Consider the following 17,228-nt stretch of genomic DNA (forward strand, 5'->3'; position numbering starts at 1 on the left):
GCATCTTTATTACTGTCATTCAAGTCCTTAAGTGTGTGTGTGTGTGTGTGTGTGTGTGTGTGTGTGTGTGTGTGTGTGTGTGTGTGTGTGTGTGTGTGTGTGTGTGTGTGTGTGTGTACGTTGGGATATTACTTCTATTCAGGAGTGGAAGCCTCCACTACTTTAAAAGATGAAAGAGGTGGAAACCTATTTCACAGCCAGGGCTCTAGAACATCCTATAAAGGTAAAGTGATGTTTACATATGGTGATGTGGAGGCCATGGAGGCTGCTTGACCTGATTGCGGTGCTGATAAAAGCGTTTCGGAGTTCATTTTGTTGTTACTCTGACGGTTATCTCGCGCGTCTCTGCCGCCCCCCATCCTCTCATCTCATCTCATCTCATCAACTCTCTCTCTCTCTCTCTCTCTCTCCCTCTCTCCCTCTGCAGACTATGAGAAGATGTTTGGCACCAAATGCCACGGCTGTGACTTTAAGATTGATGCCGGCGATCGGTTTCTGGAGGCCTTGGGCTACAGCTGGCACGATACCTGCTTCGTCTGTGCTGTAAGTCATTTTGATTGATACAGCTCCCCGTGGGGCCCTCGCTGCCCCGTCTCTTCTGGCTGTCCCAGCACAATGCCACCTGAAAAATCTGCCTCGATCTTTGGACCTCGAGTGCCCACACCCCCCACCCCCCCACCCTCCTTCTGTCTCTCCCACCCTGTCACCTGCAGTCTATCACTCTCTCCATCTCCCTTTGCACTCTGTGAGGAAAACTGAAAGTAAATGCAGTCGAGTAAATAACACGTGCCCACTCTGGCCAGTAGAAAACTGTGTAAATCCACATTTGGTGTGATATCAACTCTGGTCTGGTTTCCCCCCCCAATCTGACTGCCTCTGTGTCTGTCTCCTTTCATCTTTAAAGCTCTGCCAAATCAACCTGGAGGGGAAGACTTTCTACTCCAAGAAGGATAAGCCCCTGTGCAAAGGCCATGCTTTTGCTCCTGTGTGAGCGAGCGGGCGAGCGACCTTCATCTTCAGAGCAACGAGCGCTTCTCTCTCTCTCTCTCTCCCTCTTTTTACCCCACTCCGCCCTCCGGCACACTCGTTCACATTTTTACATCTCGTCTTCGCCAACCGCACACGTAGTTAAAAACTCTGTCTTTTGTCTATCCTGCAGACTTTGTTTTCATGTTTGAGGCTTAAAGGAACAGTTCACCCCCGCAAAAATCAACGTACATATTTTTTGCTCTCGCCCTGTCCTGCTTTTTTTACCCAGCGAGATTGTTTTGGTGTGAGCTGCAGAGTTGTGGAGATGTTGGCCTTCTTTGGAATCTTATACGACTTGGTTTGTGGGGCCTGTTTACTCAAGATAATCCACAGACCTTGCAGTACGAATGATCAGAAAAATGCCTCTCCTACTGGGTGAGTGCATGTCATTGCCCTCTCAACAACCTTTGGGTCACGAGTTTCTGAGTCAACGCCATATGAAGCTGAAGCATTAGGTTGGCATTCATGTCACTCCCCTACATTGACTGCAGCATTGCTGTGAGCAGTTTCGTGCAGGAACCATTTTCTTTGCGTGTCACCACGCAGAAGGACGTGTACCTTTACCTTGAGTAGATGCACGTTTCCTTCGGCGTGGTGATATGGAGAGAAAATAGTTCCTACATCAAACTGTCTTGATTATCTCATTCCATCAATCAGTATATCCAAAACTCTGCAACTCTCACCAAAACAATCTGGATGGATGAAGAGCGCTTACAGATGAGAGATGAAATATATATTTTGATTTTAGAGCACACTGTCCCTTTAGCATTAGCTTCATGTGCTGTTACTCCACTGTGTTCAAATGTTACTGTCTGTAATACCAAATGCTGTGTTGTACAACTGGAAGTAGTCAAGGAATTATTGCACGCCATCACTAACTTGTTGACGTATAAGTCATCTATAGATTAGGACAGTTAAACCGCAGCTGCAGTTCATCGTCTAGATCTAACTGTAGCCGTCAGTGACAGAAATTCTCACCACTCTACTAATCTCCTCCTCGTTCAGTCTGAAGTGAGATCAAGTCAGTGTCTTCCAACTTGGAGGAGTCACTTAGCTCTCTAATAATCTCACGTATTGCATTAATGATCTGCCACCACTCCTGCACTAAGTGTAGAGAAGCAGTGGCCCCACCCGGGACCCCGGCCCACTCAGCGACTCTCACTGCAGTGCCTGTTAACTTAATGGGGGTCCAGTCAAGCAGAAAAGGGGGTGTCCCATTTCTGCCTGACCGGACCCCTGCACTCCTCAACTGAAGCACTAACCGCTTACTTGCCACTTTGACTCCGGCACGTCAGCGGCACACATTGCAGTTAATAACTGTAATTTGCTGTCATGTATTAATTCTTAATTGATTTTAATAGTCACAGATGTGGACGACCGAGTGCGATTATCTTTTTTTTTTTTTTTTTTAAACTGTTTCTCACTTCAAATATCATTCATCGGTCAGAAAAATCTCATGTGGTGATTTTTGTCCTGGCGTTTCTACGATGTTGTGATTGTTCCTTCGAGTACTTTCAAGCCGTGGTTGAATATGTATTTATATTGCTTCAGAATGGGCCTGTAAGTGCTGTTTTTATAGCTGCTGGACGTTTCAAATAAAATTAATCTGTAATGCAACGTGCCGGGCTGGATCACTGGGCTCAAATGCTTCTGCGGCGAACCCATCTGTAAGATTCTCTCTCGACTGATGTTTTTGTTGTCTTTGTTCTCACCAACACCTGCTCCCCAACAACAGGATAATGGGCTCTCTAAGATTTCATCGTAAGTACAATTTACTTCTAAAAATCAAGCTTTTCACGAACAGCTGCTGCAACAAAGACCGTAGTTGAATCCCTCTTCTAGATGTAGAAATGAATGCTTTTGCAATTTCCATTTAATCATGAACGTCAACTTACTTGTTATTTTACGCACGTTTCATGTAAGCGATGTTAAATTGTTCTCGTTGGCACCGTATTCTCATGGTCATCATCCTGAGACTACGAGTATCTACTGACTGGTATGAGAAGGCTGCAACCCTGACTCCAAAAGAGTTGGGACGCTGTGTAAAACATGAACAAGACAGAATGAGATATTTTGCCCAGTTGAAAACCGTACAAAGACTGTCCATTTAATATTTTACCTTTTTGTCGATGTGAGGTTGCCAGGCAACCAACAGAGATGCTGCATGGTCGTATTGGGCGGAATTTAAACTTGTTCATCGAAGAGATAGTTACTCTCATTAACTATGAGTATAAATAACAAATTGTAATTTTTAGGTCTCTGCATCTGCAAATTAAACTACTGAATGAGATGTGACGAGCTATTGAGTGAGTTTTTAAAGGTGTCATTGTTATTTAATTTTCTGTGTGTTATGCTAGAAGCCGACTGTTAGTTTAAAGATGGAGTCTGCTAACATAAACTAACATTAGCAACTGTTGCTCTCTCTGTGTAGTGGAGGGAGGCAGTTTGACACGCTAGCTTCCAGTCTTTATACTATGCCAACTGTGTCGACTTCTTTTTAACCCACCAAACAAAGTGAATAATTGTATTTTCCAAAATATAAAACTATTCTTTTAAGCTTAATTTTTTTAAAGCTCGACATTTATTTTTCCATGTATGTCCCTTTTTTTTTTTAATAAAATGAACTGATGAGCCACAAAATGTAATCATCAAGTAAAAAGATCCAGTCCTTCAATTAACAATATATAATTTATTTACAACAATTTCAGGTTGAATTACTATACATACCTTTCTGAAATGTCATAGATATATATATACATAAGGCCAAGTAAATACTTGAAAGCACTTAGAAACGAATTTCCAAAATTCTACCCACAAATCCATATCATTGTCCAAAAAAGTACAGAAAATCTCCCTTAGCAGAAGTTTTTCCATTGCCACAAAAGTTTTGACAACAATTTACATCGACGATAAGGAACACAAGAGGTAAAAAAAAACCGAACGGAACAAAAAAAGGATTATACAATTGCATAAGCGCTGTGGCATGTAATAAATACAGCATTTTTGACTTGCAGAAAGGCAAGGAACATTGAATCAAGGAACTAAATGGAAAAAAAAAAAACGTTCACAAGTACATAAGTCTATTGTTCATATTTGAAAAAGAAAATCATCCAGTCAGAGTGATGGGGAAGTATACATACACCCAGTCTCATTCAGTCACTCTCTCACACAAACACACACACACACACACACACACACACACACACACACACACACACACACACACACACACACTCTGATGTCCTTGACACTGAGTAGCAATGAGCAACACAGAAAGTACAGATGTGAATGGAACAACTTTGACCCCCATAACTAGGGGGTCAAACTTATAAACCCTTGAACGAAGCATTTATGTCACTGACCGTCTTTTGCACAACTATCGGGCCCAGATCACATCATGAAGGGAACTGTATTTATCACACACACAGACAGTAATTGCAGATTTGTTAGATTTGTTGGACAAGTTAGATATGAAGATAGATGCTCAACATCCTGGCGGCTGGTGAATAACATTACTGAAATGTGCTTAGACAACACATCTGAGACAATGGCGGGAGGGGGGGGTGATAGAGTTTCTCACACACAGTCTGACTGTACAACTGCCATGGCTCATCGAAAACATGCTGCGTTAACACTGGCTTGAAGAACTGATGTCCTCTTTCTCCACTCAGCCTCCACGCAGTCCCAGTGTGGTGACACACTAAGCAATAGTGACCGTTTCCACCTTGTGTTTAAATGCTTCCAGTTAGAGAAATAATCAGGTAGACGTATGCAGAGTAAGGACAAACAAAACATGTATAGAAACTTCCTGTAAAACAGTCTCTAAACCCTTAACACTGCAAAAAGTCGTCACTGCTAGATCGCCAAAGAACAGTATATAGGCAAACACGTCACGGTTTAGACTTGACAAATGCTGCGCCAGTTAAGTGTCTTTTTTTGGCTTCATATTAAAATATAATTTACATTTCTTTACAAAGTGATAAAATAAACCGACACATGTTACCGCTTGAACAGACAGCATCAAACTTGCTTCAAAGACAAAAGCGAGGACGTGGGAGAAAGGAAACGATTTGGACGTGAAGTCCGCAGTTTTTCAGAAGAGACAGCAACTCTGACTTGTTTCTATTACTAGCTGCGAGTAAAAACAACGCTCAAACAATATCGAATGGATACAATGTGAGGATGTAGTGGCCCTCAAAATGATAATCATAAAACTTTGGTTACCAATTCTGCTGATATACAGTATGCAAAGTGACAGCACACGGCTGGTATAGAAAAAGTATTTACATATTACATGTGACGATGATCCACTTCAACATGAAAACATTTATTTAAGGTGTTATAGCCTTTTTTTGTCCGAAAGGGGCTCAATTCCGTTTTCTTTAAAGTGAATAAAAAACAAGGAGTAAAATTTGATTTCATGGCATCTCCACATCAAATATATTGGGGTCGGGGGGGGATTGTATAAACTCGTTTGGGTTGAGAGGGAAGCGTGGGATGAAAAAGGTGTGCCGAGATGCCTCACAAATACATACTCACTTTTAAGACTTAAAAGAAACCAAAGGGAGACAAACTTTTACATAAATGTACATTCCAAATATCTGACAATCATTACAAAAAGGCTCCTGTTCGTGTTAAAGGTTGAAGCCACGGGAGCTCGGCGGGATGGGAAGGTGTTCTCTGTTTGAATGAAGAAGGGGGGGCTCTCTTTTGCAACGTTAACAGACAACTTCACATGCAACCCTGAGGCAGACGGAGAGAGAACTATGGCTAGTTTGGGATTGCTCACACTTTTTTTTTTTTTTTTTTTTTTTTCCTAAAGAATAATTACTGAACCACTGGACTTTTAAAGATACTGTGTGTTTCATGTTGCCTGACCCGACACATCCATTAATATTTAAAAAAAACAAAAAACGGTGTAAATTAATGCAAAGTAGCAAAATATGATAAGCAAGTGCGTAGTTGCAGTTTGTGATTCGTTTGCATGAATTTGCTGGATCATTTTTTGCCGTCCTGGCCAGAAATAAAAACATTAAAAAAAAAAAAACCTTTCAAAGCATCTTTTGTGAGCAGAGGCGTGACATTATGTATAAGCCACTCTTCAACTTTCTCTGAGAGACAGCCGTTTCTTCTGATGTGGAAATACTGTTTGCCGTACAGCAAATATAGAATTCCCACCAACATTGCTTTATGAATTATAAAAACAAAGCAGCTCAGCTACTCTTTCAACATGAGTAAAAGAATTTGTTGTCAGATCTTCTGTGGGAAAGTGCTCTGCATTATTCATACAGGATAATAACCCTTTTGGCCACGCTTTTATGTTCAGCTTCCTCTCTGTTACAGAATTAAGGTAATAAGGAGGAAAAATGTCATTTTAGAAATGAGAGTTGACGACATTCAGTGTTCACGTGTGTGCAGCTGGAACGCCTTTCGGCCCCTATGGCTCCTTCATTAGCTGTGGAAAACAGAACCCCCCCCTCTTCCCCCCCCGAGTTAAGCGACCGCGCTAATGCGAGACGTGAAATAAACCAATCAAAATCACAGGCCTTCCACAGAAATGGCTTCTGTAATATGACTTTTAGTGAAGATATTACTCACTCCTCCCTCGAAAAACTTCAAAGAAACCCAAACCCCACATATATCGATTTAGAAGCAGGAAAGCTGCGAAGCGTCTCGCTGAATCAAGATGTCAAGATGTTACATTCACAGTAGTGATACCGGCTGGACTAAGAAAAACACACACAAACAAGATGAGACGGGGTGCTTTGGGCCTCTGACATACAATCTATTTTAAAAACCTGCAGGTCCAGGATGTGCTACAAGCCGTCTATGTGTGTGCGCGTGTTGTAGGAAATGGATACATATGAGACGGACATGTGAGGAGTGTCACTGGGTTTGGGAGTGGACGCTCGCGGACGCTCGCAGACCCTGACGACCTTGTTGAACGTGTGCTCAGTGTCGGAGATGATGTCATAACAAACCGGCCGTTTGCATATGTCGCCTGTTCTCTTGAACCTGAAATGACTGGCTACCTTCTGTCACATCCTGTTTCATTTAAGATGCAGATACTTTAAAAATGATTCATTGAATTTCAAATATTGGCCATTAGTCATAGCATTACGTTTGCATATTGCTCCTTATTAGCCATAAATGGGCTATTTATAAAAAAGGCATGGATTGATCCTTAAAGTAGAGCCATGGCGTGGACTAACTTTAATCTTTGAAGGAAAATAAAGGCTATTTTTCTTTACTCAGTTCATGGACACATTTCCCAACACGCTTCCTTTTTCCCTCATTTGGTCTGATTTTTACTCTGTTCGATGGGAAACATAAACCATTTACTATCTTCTGAAGTGAAGAAGAGGGACATTGGGGGCAGCTCTGCTCTTCGATTCCTGCTCCAGTTATTGTTTTTTTTTCTTCTTTTTAATGTGTGTGTTGTTGTTGTTGTTATTGTTGTGTTCTGTACTTTTCCTCTGCACCAGTCTCTTCCCCCGTTTTCTGGGTTAGCACTCGCCATCAGAGACCAGGAATATCATGGCTTCCTGTTTGCCGATGTCGGCCATGACCGTGGCCAGCTGGTTGATGTTGCCGCTGTGGAAATGCTGTGCCTCCCACAGGTCCAGGATCACAGAGGTCGGGCTCGCTTTGGATGCAAAGAAACTCATGTGTCTGCGGAGAGGGAAGGACAGAGATAACAGTGAGGGGACAGTGAGACGTTTTTATTAAATCAAGCCATGTGCACACATCAAAACAGACACACTCTCATTTGCTGTACACCGACGGAGTGAAAGGGAAAGCTTTTCAGCCGGATTTTTATTGTGCTGCTGCTTCCTTGTAACTCCGTCAATGTCAAGTTTTATTGCGTTATTATTGCTACATCCAGATACGCTGTGTTGGAGCATTAAGTAAAAAAAAGATAAAAGGTGTAAGAACACGGTGTCGCTCTCGAAATTGCCATCAAACACACAATCTCTGGCAATTTTCATTTGAAGCTTAACGGCGTAAGCCTCATTCTGTCTTTATTTGATGTTGAAATTGGCCCTAAATCCCACATACAGTAAATCCTATATGGACTCTCACAGTTAAGTCGGAAGTGACCTTTTCCATTTTAGGAGCAGAACCTTTACGATCAAACCCAATCAATGACAACAAAGCAGTGGCCCCGGCCAGCTGTATATTTGATGTTGAGTGGGACCTGATCCCCGCTGTACCCGAACACGCTTGTTTGATTTAATGGCCTTTTTCTGTTCTCTAAATGTCTGGGGGTCTTAACTGTTATGTAGAGCACACACGACATTCAAAAGAGAAGGATTGTGTTGTGTGAGTGGTTTCGGTGCCAGGAGAAAGGAAGCTCCGAAGTCCTTTTCACCTTGAGAAAGGTCAGACGGAGGACGCCACTTCCCCGTATCTTCTGTCTGCCCAGTGAAGCGCTCGGTGATGGTTATAAACGTGGCTGCTGTGGCAGTACACAAGCACTGAGAACACAGTGTCACACCGCTATATTGAGTCAATTGGATTTTATAGCTCGCGCAGTCTCCCCTCTGCGTCGGGAGAGCACAACAAAGCAAAGTGGTGGACAAAAAAATTGTCTGAGAACAAACCTCTGTGTCATTATTCAGATAAAAACAGACAGAGCTTAGCGTCCGACGTGTCAGCCCCGCTTACTCACCTCGCTGTGTGAAACACGAGCTTATCTTGTATGGCTCAGACGCAGCCATTCACACAGTCTTAGGAGAGAAAGATCAAATAAAAAAGGTTCTTGGCATTTTAAGTTTTATTGATTGGTCCCGTTCGGCTCAGTCTGAACACTTTACACACACTCACACACACACAGAAACAAACACAGAAATCACAGCATGACAGAATGCCAAGCAGCCTGCCGCCGTTCAGGAAAACATGTTGTTAAGGACAGATCAAACAACAGAGCAGTTGTTCCTTCCTGAGGCCCAAATGAGAATTGATTATGTTGAGCGAAACATTGCTAGTTAAACCCGTAGTGCATCAATTCAATTTGTGATTAATTGGGGTAAATAAAGTTGATTGGACAAATTAAGTGTACCTATTTGATTTCATTACGCGGGAGAAATTAAATTGGAAGATAAGGGATCAATGCCTGGCTCCCCTCTGTTACAGGTGCTCCTGTGATAAAGTACAGTCGCTCTCCGAGCTCGGCGCTGATCCAAAACAACTCCGTCTTTTTCTGCCGCTGATGGGCAGCTCGCTCGCTGCCTTTCCAATTACAACTGTTAAGCGGAATGTAGCAGGTACAAGTTTAGCTGCAGACCTTAAGCTGCTTACCTGTTCCTGAGGAGAAAACAGGAAGAAGGGGGCTGTGTTTTCTTACACAAGTGATAGCTGTATCCATCAAGTCCACATTAATCCTATGATGCTGGCTGTGTCAAAGAAGGGATTAGTTTGCTGAAGGGGAACCTTGTTTACCTAAACTTTGGGGGAAACGCTTGCCTTAACACTGATTTTGCAAGTACAATTTCACAGTCGCATGTTAACCTAACATTAGTCTGACACTTCACAATCAGTGTGACTGATTGGTCTTTATATAAAACAATCTGCATTCAAGTACTGCTGTGCACCCTCTGTTCTCGAGGGGTTTGGATAAATGAGGCTCTGCTGCATCGCTTTGTAAGAGCTTTCTGTTACAGCGGCAGCCATCAGTTATCAGTGATCAGATGAGTTTTTTTTTTGTTGTACAGTTGGTAGTTACCTCTCAAGTTTAAGTCTTTGTGCTAGCATTCTCCAGTCGGCTCCATTGGGACAGGGGGCGTCCAGGCTGCTGCAGATCTTCTGCCTGATGAGGTACGGGATCTGAAACGCGCTGGGCCCTGCCAGAGCTGTGGCGTTGGTGTCCATTAGCAGGAACTCGGAGTCAACAGCTCTGGTGTCCTGGTAGGAATAAAGGCAGATTTTTTTTCCCTAGCACAGCATAAAAACAGTTCCTTTATTATGTATAAAAATGCTGAATAATGGTGATAACTGGCTCGGCGCTGGGCAATACCTTGGCAATGTTAAAGTCGAGGCCAAAGCTCTGTCCCTCCCCCTCCACCTGCCACACGCACAGCTGGCAGGTGAGCTCACAGGTGCTGAGGCTGAGCCGCTCCAGAGTGAACGTGCAGTGCAGATACCGCTGGGAACCATTCCAGATGTGGTAGAACGGGATCTCCTGCAGAAGAAAAGAAAAAAAAAAAAGAGCACACACAAGCCGTGACGCAGCGGCACAGAAGGAACCTGCATGTCTGAAACACGCCGTAACAGGACCGCCTGCCTCGAACACACCCAGATCATCATTAATTACACTGGCATAAGCTGTCATCTTTAGGTGAGCATTGCTAAATATATCTGAGGCGGTAGACTGACAACAATCAGGCAAGTTACAGGGCGATAATGTGACAAATAGCGTCTTTAAAAGGGCCTTAATAGCTTGTCAGGCTGTCTGAGATGATCGCAGGGGTAATTGAACGTAATATTTTAAGGGCGACGCGACTAAAAAATGTTTAATTCATCCACCGATGCTTCAGTTAGTCTTTGCAGTTATGTACTGAGCTACAAATGATGCAGAAGTGTCACAGCGCTGCTTTGAATCTGAAACACATCATGGTACATGGAGACATGCATGTATGCTTATTAGCTATGAGTAGAACCACTGTGCAGCTCCAGCTTCTGTCTGGCAAACAACTACCTGGGAGTGTTTGCTTGAATTTATTCAAGACTGACAATTTCTACATCTTCCTCTCTGTTGTTCCATATTCATGGCTCATTTGCATATCCCACGAGAAGCAGAGAGGTAACCAAAAAAAAAAAACAAAAAAAAAAATACAGGGCATACTAACTCCTCACTTCACGCTGGGTTCAACAGCTGACAAGAACTAGTGTGAAGTCGAGCTGCAGTACATGCTGCCAACCAAACGGTGGCACTGTTATCCAGGAGGACAGATGGCGGGGGGGATGTAGGGGGGCGCAGGGTGAAATGCACAAAAGTCTTCCCGGGGGCCCCAGGGAGACTAAAGGCCTTTTTTGACCGCACTGCTGAGAGGGGAATAACACTTCCAAATGAACAGGCACAGTCCAGAGGAATAAGCCTCTGTTCTGGGTGCATTGTTGCTGCCGCTGCTTGCTTGGCACAGCCCGTGTGTTCTCTTTGGGGACCTGGTGCTCAGTGCTTACATAGTTACAGCCAGAACATTTTCTCTTCCTCTTTGAACAGCCCTTATGTCTCTGTTGCCGGGCTGCAGTGCAGTGGGCCACGCAGGTGTGGGGAGTGCAGTGGCGGTGGAGAGCTTCCAAGAAGGTCCAGATATTTACATACTGCTCTATATTTCATCGGAGCTCCCTTTGAGAGAGCAGTGGCCAGGATAATCAATCAGCTTGCCGCTCTTGGTTAGCGCACACAACCCAAGCTCCCCACATGCACACGTATACAACCACATGTACCCGCACATACACCTACAAAGGTTCCCTGGACTCCAACAAATGACTTAAAGTTGCAAACCGTGCCAAGAACGGAAAAGGTTATTGGACAGCAGAGTCCTGCGGTAACAGACTGAGAAACACTCCTTTGTGCGAATCTTTAAAGTGATCAACTGAAGCCAAAACCAAAACATACTTAATTAAAACTCTGAAGCAACTAAAATTAAAACAACTTTCCAGAGAGACAACTGGACCATGAACCCTCATTAACAATAAAAAGTTGCTCCTGAGGAACTTTTGATTAGTAACATCGCTCTGCTCCATTCTTCTTTCATTTCTCTCGATGGCTAATTTAAAATAAACAGAGTCAACGCCGGTTTTTAAATTGAGCATCCACACAAACACATTAGAAAGCTCTCGAACCGCCGGTACACAAATTTGACAGATTCACCCCGGCACTTGTATTACATCTCCATGCCCCCGCCCTGATCCAGAGTGACTCCCTGCCCCTGCAGCCTGAGGGGGCCACCCAACGCACCTGGTAGCCGGCTAGCAGCTTGCTCCTCCAGTGCGCCTGGGGCATGTCATGGATGGACAGACGCAGGTTGTGGTAGCTGTCTTTGAAAAGCAGGACGTGGGGCTCGTCAATCAGCCGACCCCCGAGCTGCCGCTCCATTTGCATCACCTCCTGATGAAAGAAAGCAAGAGGAAACACATTTAACATCAGAGTCACAAAACAATCGGGAACTGTGCAGGTTTTTCCTCTTTGCGCTTTTTATACAATTCCTTTTCTAAACTGTACAGTCATCATACATACATGCAAATAAAAAGAAATACAAAAGAACATCGTGGGAACATAGAAAAAAACTGACTCATACAGAAGGACACACACACATAAACACACTTTGCTTGGTCACACACACACACACGAGGCAGGGGCGCAGTACATCTTAGGACAGGAAGATAATGTCCCTGCATGCGGCCGCAGCGGGCTGGACCGACTTGTTTCCACAGCGCTGCTTTAATGTCACCACAAGGTTGATCCCTGCCTCAGTGTGAGCGTGCCCAGCTTCCAGCAGCCGCATTAGCATGCAAATGCCGCAGCCATCCCGGCCTACTAGCTACCTGGGCTGTGATGAAGTAAGTGAACGAGCCATTAGTCAACTGCTCATTGTTCTCGCATGGCGAATCTCCTTAATTTCATTTTTGTTTTTGTGCCAGGAGAGATTTGTAAATGCATGCTTAATATTTTAATCTCTGTGGGACTTGCTCAGTGGACCATTTGTTGCCATCCAAATGACCATCTGGAATGGGATGACAATATCTGCCGCACTTTCCCCTGATCTATCAATTGGTTTTGAGCTGGATGCTTTGTGCTGAGCGAGTCTTTAAACAATCCAATACTTTAGCGGGCGTTCACATGTGCTACCTCGCACTCCAACCAGAGCAGCATATTACAACAGAGAAAAGACAGACCTCTGAAATTAGCAGCGAGGAAAGACCTTGGAAATAAGATATGTTCTTTCAATCCGCGTGAGGAGGGAAACATGATGGCAGCAGAGGGAAAAACAGGCAGCAGGAGTACACCTCGTAGTCTAGCAGACATCTCAAAGACAGCGGCTCCAGGAGGGAGATGTGTGTATAGATGGTGGCCATATGTTGGGCGCTGCATGCCAGCATGGTTGCCCATGGTCTGATTTCAGCAAAGACATCTAATTAAGGTGGAGAATGGCAGTAATTTCTATCTGCACAACACTGATTCAATTTTCTGCCCCCTTTTCCAGAAATGGCTCGACTGATTCCAATTATAATGGAAAGGAAGCTGTTAATTATCCATTTGGAATCTCTACCTGCTTTGGATATGTGATGTGCTCTCTGATTTACTGAATGAGCACTTTTGGGGTTGAGCTCGAGAATTGAATTTCAATGTTTGCACAGCGCATTGCTAATTTCCGTGTTTGCTTAGTGCTTATCTTCTTGTTAACATGAATATTATGACCCCCCCCTTGTGATTAGCCAGCTCCATTCCTGCATGTGTACTGGATTATCCCTCTCACACAAATGCCACATAGCTTTAAAGATATAGAATGATCTGACTGTATGTGGCTGGATGGAGTGCTTCCCTCACTGTGCTGCCACGCCGGAGACTTGTGATGTTACCCAGCCCACTTACTGGGAGTGGGAAGGTCAGACAATGGCTCTGAATCAAAGCGTCGAGGTCTAATGAGTTAATAACAGGGGGCAGCGCATTCTCTGCAGAATTAAAAGCCCTCTGCTATTATGTCTCTTACACAGACAAAAAGTCACATTAAGAGGGCTTCCAAAGAGGTTCATTTACCACAGTTCTTGAGCACAATTATGTGTTGGGGGCGATTAGCATTGCAAATTGGGGCTTGTGGACTTTGATCGCGTCTTTGACCTATAGCAGCAAATCTATAGGCCTGCTAGCAAGAGAGAGCGCAGAATGCCAATTATCTTATTATCAACATATAGCTACTAGAGTGAATACTAACTGGCCTGTCTAGCAGTTTGTCAGGTTCAAGGCTGACACGGCAGGATTACGATCAAACAGCGTCTAGGACATGGCACTTCTGCTACCTGACGGGTACAGACACAACGGCGTGCACGTATCCTCGCTTTCAAATGACACCATCTCGCTTGTGTGTGTCGTGTTTGTGAGTGTGTTTGTGTTCGTGTGTTTTTTGTGCAGGGTTTCAGCATATGTTCTGGACTGAGAGAATAATGGCCCTCTTTACGCCCCATTATCCTGTTAACAAATGACAGTGTGAGCGAGCTAATGGATGAGAAGCTAAATTTGACTGTATTATTTACCCTTTCCGCGGGAAAACAATGCAAGGTTTTCGGATTAGTTTATCAAATCACATATTAATCATCAACACAGCTAAATTGTGTTTCCATCCAAGTGTAGATAAGAAGAGCTGTGTCTCCTGGACACCCTGACCCCAGACAACTGTGGAAACATTAAGATGCATGAGATGGGCGAGAAGTTCAAGTGCTGCAGGAGAAAAACCCCTTTTGTTCTGACGGAATTCGCGATAGCCTGTGGTGTGTGTGAAGACTGTGAATTTAGTGTCGGCCGGAGCCAAGACCACCCCCTGACATTCAATGAGGCTGGCTAAAGAGAGTGAGATAGAGCAGGGAAGGAGTGAAAAGAGCAGGAGCAAGAGAGAAGAGAGACACAGGCAGCTTAACATTTGTGTCTCCAGGTCACTAGAGTGGCCAGCTTTAGCAGGAGAGATAACAGGATTACTGCAATCATGGTCACAGTTTTCTATGACTTCAACCCTCCCCCCCACCCCCATCCCCACCCTCACTCTTGTCTCCCACCCCTCATCCTCTCGGCTTGGACCAGAGCTGGGACTGTGATGGACTGGGGCCGGGGCTCCACTGGGAAACAAGAGACACTCATACAGCTAATCTCTGCGGGCTGGTGCTGACAGAAAGAGGTTAGTGGCTGCACCAAACTTGCCTCTTGCAACAACAACAACAACAGCAGCACCGCTGGACGCGGGAAAGAAACAGTCTAAACAAATCAAAGCATTTGCAGAGGCCTACATAGAACTGGTCTGGTTCAAAGCTGCAGATTAAAAATATTTCGCTTCCCTCACAGCAAGGTCAAGCTACTACATGTGGTCTTTCATTGTTCTGGCTTGGTGTGTAATAAACTGATTAACTTAACTAGCTCTGATGGGGATTATAACTAGCGTTTGATCAGTTAATTAGTCAAGCTACATGTCATCCAAAGCATGGAGAGATGCACAGGCTTTAATATCCTCATAAACTCATCCTCACCCCTCCACTCTTAGCAGCGCCGTGTCCTCATGTGTTTAAAAATGTGCATTCATAGCGATGATCCATTTTCAGAGCAGCTCTTTTCAGGCAAATGCATTTGTTTATAGAGAGTAGCCTGGCTATGTGGGCTCCATAAATCTGTGTATTTGTCAGCAGGATGTGACAGGCTTTTCCTCTCTGACTGAGAGTCTATCAGTCTGAGCTCCAGTGGCCGTGCCCGCTACAGTCAACTCTGATTAATAACTACAAATAGAAGGGACTTGTCTGCTCAGTTATAAATGGGGGACTGTGTTTGCTAGGGAAAAGATGCACATTCGCCCTGATAAATCACAGAGCAGGACGGGGGGAAAAAACAGCACATAGGAACACAGAAATATAATATGGAAACAATTTCTCAGCTGGGCTCAGTGATAAAGCTGACTGTCTTCTTTAACTTAATGCCAGCAATTACTGGGGTGTGCTCCCCCCCCCGCCTTATAAATTCCTTGCCAGTAACTATTCTGATGGGGGGGATCAGAGAAACTGTTTGTATTTACAGTCTGTACATGCTGGTTTTCTCTCGGATACATAAAAGTGAAAAAAAAGTTTCTAGTCAACTGTAGCCTGCTGCTCGGGAGCAAACGAGGCGACGTCGTAGTGAAGGGAGCACATAAACAGTTTATGAGCCCTTTTAAACGCAACAAGAATAATAGCTTGAGGTCAAAGACTGTATAAAGGAATCCAGGAGATGCTATTTAGCCAGTTAGACATCAATTAAAACACCCGTTAAACACTGGAACATGCACTTTTACAATCGATGGACCAAAAGCTGAAAGTATTAGCTTCATTACATGCATATTGATGGAAGCTTGAATTATTTAGTCTGAAATACAATACTAGGAGTACAAAGGGAGTTAACATCTTACAATTTGAGCCCAGGTGTAGGATTGGGGATATTTTCTGGCTGTTAAATGTCACTTAACCTCATTGCGATGCTGATCAATGAGGCTATAGTCATGCTAGCAGCCCTGTGAGGCTGAACTTAGGTACAGCAGTGCTTTGAGCAAAATGCTCACATGCTGAATGTTCACAATGACAAGGCCACCATGATGTGAATCAGATATAATGATTATGGTGTTAATCAGCTTAGTTTAGCAGGCAAGCATTATACATTATACATCCGAGGTCCCATATTGTAGAAAGTGAGATTTCCATGTCTCGATAATAGAGATTAAAAGTCTACATTCTATGAATAGAGGTATCAAAGCGATCAATCAGCGGAGAAATGCACACAGCCAGCTATTGTATTAGTAATTTATGTTGATCCTTCAAGAAGTCTACCGCACTAACAGAGAAACTGACTTGTGCTTCAACCTCTGTGAAAAATAAATGTGACAGAAAGTGGGCGGTTTATAAATCATTCTACATGTTGTTTTTTTTTTTTTAAACTACACAAAAACACCAGCCTTACAGCGCACAGATGTGGGTGTAAAGGAAGAACATTTAGTTATCAATAAACACCAGGATATTTTGTCATTGTTCTACTTTTCAAACGTGGGTTATGCTCAGAGGAAAACACACCGAGCAACAATTTGTCCTTCAAACTGAAAGCTGACAGATTCGGAATATCACAGCTAAGTATACAAAAAAAAAAAAAAAAAAAAAAAAAGCTGCAGCATATTCGGATACTTTAAAGACACCTTTGTGGGCACCCTTCCAGTTTAATTAGATGCTGCTGTTAGGTCTATCTCTGTACTGAGTCGGAGGCTTGGTTCACTGCAGGTGTTTCAATCAGTTGTGGGATGGCAGAACATCACTGATGCTCTCCCACAGGTCTAGCTGGGAACAACCGAGTGCACAGTCAGGGCGCTACCAAACGCCGATCATGTCTCCTCTGCTGCTGTGCCAGCCTTGGCTGGGCCCATCAAGAGTGGGACACACATTAAATATTAACTTAATTGGTCCCGGCAGAGCCCTGCTAA

At 43.8% G+C, this 17,228-nt stretch overlaps 2 protein-coding genes across 10 annotated transcripts in view; one reads left to right on the forward strand and one right to left on the reverse strand.

Annotated features, from left to right (window-relative positions):
* pdlim7 (PDZ and LIM domain 7) overlaps positions 1-3,319 on the forward strand; it is a 36,231-nt gene extending 32,912 nt beyond the window's left edge. For all 4 annotated transcript variants that reach the window (XM_037076281.1, XM_037076282.1, XM_037076283.1 and 1 more), the window contains exons 10-11: positions 428-543; positions 905-3,319. In XM_037076281.1, the coding sequence (XP_036932176.1) occupies positions 428-543; positions 905-991 (203 nt within the window). In that variant the 3' untranslated portion in view covers positions 992-3,319. The remainder of the gene's footprint in view (positions 1-427; positions 544-904) is intronic.
* Positions 1,312-17,228, reverse strand: part of unc5a (unc-5 netrin receptor A) — a 187,729-nt gene continuing 171,812 nt past the window's right edge. For 5 of the 6 annotated variants that reach the window (XM_037076276.1, XM_037076277.1, XM_037076275.1 and 2 more), the window contains 4 exons: positions 11,993-12,142; positions 10,046-10,210; positions 9,755-9,933; positions 3,699-7,701 (listed from right to left, as the gene is read on the reverse strand). In XM_037076276.1, the coding sequence (XP_036932171.1) occupies positions 7,536-7,701; positions 9,755-9,933; positions 10,046-10,210; positions 11,993-12,142 (660 nt within the window). In that variant the 3' untranslated portion in view covers positions 3,699-7,535. Of the gene's footprint in view, positions 3,068-3,148; positions 7,702-9,754; positions 9,934-10,045; positions 10,211-11,992; positions 12,143-17,228 lie in introns of those variants that run through there. The other variant, XR_005070979.1, reaches the window with a different exon arrangement.

This window comes from Acanthopagrus latus, chromosome 18, assembly GCF_904848185.1.
Source record: "Acanthopagrus latus isolate v.2019 chromosome 18, fAcaLat1.1, whole genome shotgun sequence".
Classification (NCBI taxonomy): Eukaryota; Metazoa; Chordata; class Actinopteri; order Spariformes; family Sparidae; genus Acanthopagrus; species Acanthopagrus latus.